Here is a 7,381-nt window from a genome sequence, read left to right as displayed (position 1 = left end):
CGCTGTCACGCCCAGGCCCTGCCTGGCTCTACACAAACCTCCTGTCTCAGGAGAAAGCCGTCTGGGCGCTGGCCAATGCAGCGTTCACAGCGCATTCTCTTCTCGCGCAGCTTCTGTTCAGCCAGAAGGCTCCATCCTGCCCTCCCCAGGGCATCTCTGACGTTGAAGCCCCCCCCCGCCCCCGACCCGGCATGGAGCCTTCCCAGCAATTGGGGGGGGGGGGGGGACACTGTGGAAGGTGTTGGGTAGCAGCTATCCCTCCCCACCAGCCTCCCCGGCCTCCCAGCGCAGTCCTGGGTGCTTGTCCGTCTCCCTCCCCGCTCGGAGGCGGAGGCGGCGGGGGCAGCGTCAGGCGCCCTTGCTGTCTGTCCTCTCGTCCTCGTGGCTGACGGCTCGCAGCTGGCCCGGGCCCGCGGGCTTGACGGACAGGACCAGGCGCTTGCGGAAGGTCTCGCAGAGCACGATGTACACGAAGGGGTTGAGGCAGCTGTTGGCGTAGCCCAGGCTGATGGCCGCGTTGTACAGGTAGACGAAGGCGAGCGTCGGGCGGCGGATGGACAGCTGGGTGAGCTGCAGCACGTAGTAGGGCGCCCAGCACACGAAGAAGACCAGGCAGATGGCGATGGCCGTGCGCGTCACCTTCCTGGTCCGCAGGCGGATGCTGCGCTGGGAGGCGGGCGCCACGGAGGACGTCATGCGCTGCAGGATGCGCACGTAGGCCGCCGTGATGACCGCGAAGGGCAGGGCGAAGGCCAGGAAGAACTGGTACAGCGTGAACCAGTAGAGGTCCGTGTCCGGGTTGGGCAGGCGGATGCCGCAGCCCACGGTGCCCCCCGGGAAGGGGATGAGCCGGGCGTAGAGCCACACGGGGGTGATGCTGACGAAGGAGAGGGCCCACAGGAGGCAGATGACCAGCGTGGCCACCGAGGGCTTCCGGAACCTGGTGGAGGAGATGGGGTGCACCGTGGCCAGGTAGCGGTCGATGGCCATGGCGGTGAGGATGTAGGTGCTGGTGAACTGGCTGTTGGCGTCCATGGCCGTGATGAGGGTGCACATGGTCTCCCCGAAGTGCCAGACGCCGTTGCCCATGAGCTGGTGGATCATGAAGGGCATGCCCAGGAGGAAGAGCAGGTCCACCACCGAGAGGTTGATGATGAAGATGTCGGGGACGTTGCTGCACCAGTGCAGCTTGGACTTCTTGGCCACCGCGAAGATGACCATGGAGTTGCCCACGATGCCCAGGAGGCAGATGGTGCCGAACACCGAGGGCATGATGATGTTGACGTAAGACATGCTCCCCCGGCGAGGAGGCGGCCCTGGGGACAGAGGCCGAGGGTCAGTCACGAGGACCGGACTCCGCTCTCAGGGCTGGCGTCCTTCTGGCCCGCTCAGCCTCCGCGTCCTCCCTGCCCTCCCAGCTCAGGGCCCGCCGTTAGTCTAGAATTCTCTCCCACCGTGCTCCCTCCACACACACTGCTCACCTTGGCCTCCTCCGCCGGTTTCCTGGCCAATCCCAGGTTCGAACCCACGGCCTGTCCGTGGAAGGACCCAGTCCTCTGCCTCCTGCATCGTTTCAGGCGACACAGAGCCAACAACGCAGCTGTGGGCCCCGCTGGCTTAGCAGAAGGACATGAGAATGTGTGTGTGTGTGTGTGCGTGTGTGTGTGCATGTGTGCACATGCTCTTTCCCTATTTGCAGTCGTGACCGTTTCATTCTAGAAATTGCTGGTGGAGCTGTGACTGCTTCCTGGGCATCTCTGTGGGGGACTGTCTTGTGGGGGCTTCTGCCCAGGAGGTCCCCTGCCCTCCCCGCTCCGGGGACCCACAGGGGTTTCCTCGGCCTGGGTCCTCTGAGCCCGACCCCCATCCCCTCCCCCGGGAGCAGGAGCTGAGGTGGGCGCTGCAGCCTCACCACCGAGAACTGTCTTCACACAAACCTTCCTTCTTCCCTTCCTTCCGTCTCCCCCAAAGCCAGACCCGCAGGCAACGGGGCGCTGGACCTGCCAGTCAGGCGGCTCCCTCGGCAGGAAAGTTAATCCCGGGAGGTACCCCTTCCCACAGCCTCTCCGGGGCAGCGGACGGTCAGGTCCCACCGCCGCCTTGGAGTGAAAAGCCAAAGGGACCAGCGACTCGGGAATCGGGCTCCTCCAGGTGCCTCCCCGCAGACCGTCCTCCAGCTCCCCCGCTGGCTCTCCCAGCCCGGAAGCTCTCCTGAGAGCCTGTTTGGAGGGCATCAGCCACCGGCCCTGCCGCCTCTGGCTGTGCCTCTGCCCAGCTCGCCTGCCCGCCTGCCCCTGCCCCTGCCCCTGCCCCGGCCCCTGCAGAAGGCAGAAGGCAGCCTGCAGACCCGGAGGTAAAGTTTCCGGGCAGTTTGGCTCCGAGGTGCCCCCGGCTCCTCCCCCTCCCCAGCGCCAGGAGGAGGCTCACCTGCGGAGCTGAGGTTGTCCCGGCCGGCGGAGAGGTTGCTGGCGTTGGGGCCAGCGGTCAGCAGCAGGGCTTCCAGGTCCATCCTGCGGTGCCCGCGGCCGCTGGCCCGGCCGCCCCCGCGGCTGCGGCAGCCTCCGTGCCCGGCGCCCGGCGCCCTGTCCTGGCGCGCGAGCCGCAGTGCCTCCCGGAGGGGGGCTTCCCGGGCAGCCTGGCAGCCTCAGCTGCCTCCGAGCCCCACTCTCTTCCCACTCCCTGCCTCCCGGCTCTCACTGACATCACCTAAACACATTAACATTCAGAGGCAGATGAACGTTAACCTCTTCAGTCCCGGGCTGCGGCTCCCACGCCTGGCTGCCCGCAGAGCCCGGGCCCGGGAAGCCGGAGGGACCCCCGGCCCAGGGCGCCCCGCAGGGAGGGGCTGCCGTCCCCCTGTGCTCAGGGGGTGCTGCTTGCTTCACGTGAGGTGCCTGCAAAGGACAATGGGCTGCCTCCCGCTGGGGGAAAGGCAGAGCCTGGCCTGGCCCCCAAGCCCAGGTCTGGGTGGCTGCCACCTGGAGGGGAGGGTATGGCTGACCTCAGGGCTTGGGAATGGAAGCTGGGGTCCCAGCACGCCTGCCCCGCACTCACCCTCAGCCCCTTCCTAGAGCCCAGGGAGTCCAGCCACCGCGCTGGGGAGACGGCCAGTGGCCAGTGTCCTCTCGAAGCTAAGGAGCCTGTGACGGGCACTCCGTGCTGGTGATGGCAGAGTCTCAGAGGCCAGAGGGCTAAACTCCGTCTGCACAGGGTCAGCAAGGACCAGACTCACAGATTTTTGTTTTCCCAAATGCTCGGCGGTCCTTGAGGCTTCCCCCTGGGGTTCCTTGAGACACATTTCAGAGCATCAACCCCCCAAAGAGGTCACTAACCAGGAGCAGCCTCAGAGGGCAAAGCATGGTGGGAAGGCTCTGCAGAGGCCCCCTCCAAGCCTGCAGCTGCCACCCACCCACCCACCGCCAGGCTCAGGAGCTGGGGGTTCAAGCTCACCATCGTCTGATCCTTACACGCTTCTTCAGTCTCATTATTTATTTGCTTCATCCAACAAGATGTGTGTTGGGCACTTACAGCTTTCCACGTACTGCTCCAGGCTCTGCAATGGAAACGAGCGATCAGGTCCCCGAGGCCCTGTCCTCATGGAGATCACATGCAAACCGGGAGGAGACAGAAGGTGCTAATGTACCAGCACATGGAGAAGACCAGCTGTGATTCTGCGATCAGTGCGGTGAAAGCTTACAGCTGGGCTGGGCCAGGGAGCAGGTGGGAGGTGGGGTTTGCTGTTGGACACAGAACGGCCTCTCCGAGAAGTGTTTTGGGAAGAATCTTAAAGGAAGAGAAGAGGATGTTTGGAAACATCTGCAGGAAGAACTTTCGGGGCAGCAGGAAGAGCCAGTGCAAAGGCCCTGGCGCAGGCGGGGCGGGTCTCTGCAGACCAGTCAGTGGGGCCGCAGGAGAACGAGGGAAAGGTTAGGAGAACCCACCTGAGAGGAAGCAGGGAAGGGTGGGCTCTGCCAGGCCATGCCGGCCGTGGCAAGGACTTCGCCTTTCCATTTAGGGGAAATGGGAGTCACGGAGGGTTTCAGCTGAGGAGGGACATGATCACACAGGCTTTTAAAAGATCAGTCTGGCCTGGCCTGTGTGGCTCAGTGGATTGAGGTCACTGAGAGGTCACTAGTTTGATTCTCGGTCAGAGTACATGCCCAGTTGCGGGCTTGATCCCCAGTAGGAGAAATGCAGGAGGCAGCCAATCTATGTTTCTATCTCTCCCTCTCCCTTCTCTCTCTCCAACAACAACAATAAAATGATCAGTTTGTTTCCGGGTAGCAAGGGAAACAAAATGAAAACACATTTTAGCCTGGGTTTCCTTGAAAGCAGAGGCCGATAAGCGAAATAAGCCAGAGAAAGATAAGTATCACATGATGTCACTTATATGTGGAATCTGATGAACAAAACAGACTGATGAACAAAACAGACCCAGAGAGACATACTAGGAGAAGCATGGAACAGACTGTCAATCCACAGAGGGAAGGCAAGGGAGGGTGGGTAGGTGGGTGGGAAGAGATCAACCAAAGACCTTGTATGCATAGATGCATAGCCCATGGGCACTGACAATAGGGTGGTGAAGGCCTGGGGTGGGGGGTGGAGGGTCATGGGGGAAACATATGTAATACTTTCAACAACAAAGATTTTAAAAGAGAGCAGAAGCTGAGATATGGACTTACGTCCACATGGTTTTTCTGAGAGAGGACCACAGAGCCAGGCATGAAGCAGCAGGGACAATGAGACAAGAAAGGAGAGACAGGCACTGTAAGGGTGTGTTTCCATTGTTGCTGCTGTGGGCCTCGGGAGCTTGAGTTCACAGGGTCCTTGAACAATGCACAGACTGTTCCCCAGAACCCCTCCTGCGGGAGGGAGGCGGAATTTTCCAGCTGCCCCGGCCCCCACCGGTTGAAGGTTGCCCCTGGATGTAAACTCTGCACATCAGGAGTCAACGGGGCCAAAAGCAGGGAGACGTGCAGCTCACTCGTGAGGCGGTGGACTGTCCGTCAGGTGAATTTTGTGCTGGAGCCCAAAGGCCAGCTCAAGCCCAGGGCAGAAAGCAAACGGACATGAGGTGCTCACCTGAGGCAAGACACGATTGGCACAAGATCAGCTGAGCCCAGCCAGTGCCCACTGCAGCTGGAGCTGAAGTCGGAGGTGGCCAAGAGGCAGGTGTATACGCTATAGAAGGCTATTGCAATAATCCAGTAGAAAAATGGGTTAGGGAGGTGGAGGTGGAGGTGGGGAGAAACGGTTGGTTTCTATACACCATGTAGAGCCCGGAGGATTTGCTGAAGTTTTCGATGAGAAATATGCAAGAGAAAGAGGCATCAGGGATGACCCCCAAGTTTTGGGCCCAAGCAACAGGAAGAATGGGGTTGTCTTTACTGAGGTAGGGAAGTCTGTGAGAGAAGAAGATTTAGGAGAGAAATGAAGAGTTCCGTTTTGGATACATGTCATTGTATGTGAGTCAGAAGTTCAAGGGAGAGGTCATGCCTGGAGACATGAAGGTAAACTGAGGACACTGGATGAGCTCCCCTAGGGAGTGAGGGTGACTAGAAGAGTTTTGGGGACTTAGACCAGTCATTCCAGAGTTTACAGGTTGAGAGAATGAGCCTTATGGCCCACTGTTTTCTCCTCTTCCACCTGCCATAGTATCCCCCATTCATCCATCCATCCATCCATCCTTCCATCCATCTGTTATTGGCAGTGGGAACAGCACCAGGTGTCTGACCCATGGCATCAGACCAAACCTGAGTTCAGCAACCTCAGTACTTGGGTTCTGGCTGGAAAAAGACCCAAACTGTAAGAGAACATTAAGGTGGTAAATCCGAGGCAGAAGTAATTCCTAGAAGAAATGGTCTAGGGAACAAGTTACGGAGGCAAAGGGAGGGCCCTGGGAGCTTGCGAGTGAGGGAGCAATGGCAATGTGCCTGAGGGTGGGGGAGGGGGAGGAAGGGAAAGGCACGGGCTCCCTCCAGCCAGAGGGTTTTAAGGGCGGTCCCAGGGGAGGATGGTAACAGAATATTCAGCAGCTTCCAGGCGTGTCCTCTCAGGGTTGAGGCCTCCACTGATGGACTGGCTGGCACCAGGGCAGGGGATCATTATGCAATGCAGCTGGTCCTGAGGTCAGCCATGGGGTCCCTGGTCTGGTTTTGCTGCTTTTCTGGGCCTGGAGCTGAAATACAACTGAGGCCTGGATGTCATCTCTAGGAAGGAAAGGTCAGGGGGTCCAAAGGATATGCTAGGGGAGGAAAAGTCAGCCTGGGGGCGAGGTCCCAGCCTACAATTGTTCTGTGCTGGGCACCTGGGGCTTCCCACCCGGTGACCTTCTGTACCTGGCCCATCGTCCTTGCTCTCACGTCTGTCCAACTGCTGCCACAATCCAGCAAGTCATTCTGGAGCCCTGCTCTGTGCCAGTGCCGGCTATCAGGGAGCTTACACCAAAGTGGGTGAAAATGTGCTCGCTGAGGGAATCAATCAGGGTGTCAGGAAAACACGGAACACCTTCAAGAGGGGAAGAGGAGTGTTTGATAAAGGGCCTATTTATCAAGGCTGAGGCATGGCTAAGGGACATGAGAAGTCCAGCCGGCGTGGCTCAGTGGTTGAGTGACGGCCTATGAACCAGGAGGTCACGGTTCGATTCCCGGTCAGGGCACTTGCCAGTGTTGCGGGCTCTGCCCCCAGCGGGGGGCAGCCAATCAATAGTTCTCTCTCATCACTACCCCTTTATCTTTATCTCTCTATCCCTACCCCTTCCTCTCTGAAGTCAATAAAAATGTATTTTTAAAAAAGGAAATGAGAGGGATGCTGCAACTGTGCCCTGAGGTGGCAAGTCTGCAGCCTGAGGCCACGAGGCAGTTCTGTCAGGAGCTGTGGCCTGGAGGCCGCCTGGCAGGGGAGGCGCCAGAGGGCCTGGCTCTCACCTGCGCCCTGGCCTCTGCCTGTGGGTGCTGTCCTTACGGGCCAGCCTCCCGGGCGGCGCAGGGTGCATGAAGGCGGGACTTGGATTTTGAAGATGCAAATAGCAAATCGGCTCTTTGACTCAGGGAGGCATCCACACGGAGACAGTATTTCACAGACATCGTTTTGTTACTAATCCTTGAAACAACTATAGATATCTAAGGAGCCTCCTTGGACAGGCAGGGTTTTCTGGGAGCAGATGCTGGCATGGAGAGGGGCGTTGTCCCAATTAAGCCCCAATTAATTAATTATCTGTCTAGACTCAGTGGGACGAACGCAGGTGACCAGGAGTCAGCAATATCGGCCTGTCCCCTGGTGCTTCCATGTCTAGACAGCTGAGCCGAACCGGAACACATGACACATACATGATACATGTATGCACTCACACAAGGTGTATTTACCTATTCCTACTGGGTCC

General features: G+C 59.2%; 1 protein-coding gene across 3 annotated transcripts; it reads right to left on the bottom strand.

The window, feature by feature from the left end:
• Window positions 1-345: 345 nt before the first annotated feature.
• On the bottom strand, window positions 346-2,863 carry MCHR1 (melanin concentrating hormone receptor 1). 3 transcript variants are annotated; one of them, XM_084879946.1, is made up of 3 exons: window positions 2,428-2,863; window positions 1,482-1,612; window positions 346-1,316 (listed from the first exon to the last, which is right to left on the bottom strand). In XM_084879946.1, exons 2-3 carry the CDS (start codon window positions 1,567-1,569, stop codon window positions 349-351), a joined length of 1,056 nt encoding a protein of 351 aa, XP_084736072.1. In that variant the 5' UTR covers window positions 1,570-1,612; window positions 2,428-2,863; the 3' UTR covers window positions 346-348. The 3 variants fall into 3 exon arrangements, with proteins under 3 accessions (XP_084736072.1, XP_084736073.1, XP_084736074.1); XM_084879947.1 differs by lacking the exon at window positions 2,428-2,863 and adding an exon at window positions 1,938-2,084; XM_084879948.1 differs by lacking the exon at window positions 1,482-1,612.
• Window positions 2,864-7,381: the final 4,518 nt, after the last annotated feature.

Source organism: Pipistrellus hanaki, assembly GCF_964339955.1.
Source record: "Pipistrellus hanaki genome assembly, chromosome: 3".
Lineage (NCBI taxonomy): Eukaryota > Metazoa > Chordata > Mammalia > Chiroptera > Vespertilionidae > Pipistrellus > Pipistrellus hanaki.
The sequence above is the reverse complement of the archived record's forward strand: the minus strand, read 5'-3'. Positions and strand labels throughout refer to the sequence as shown.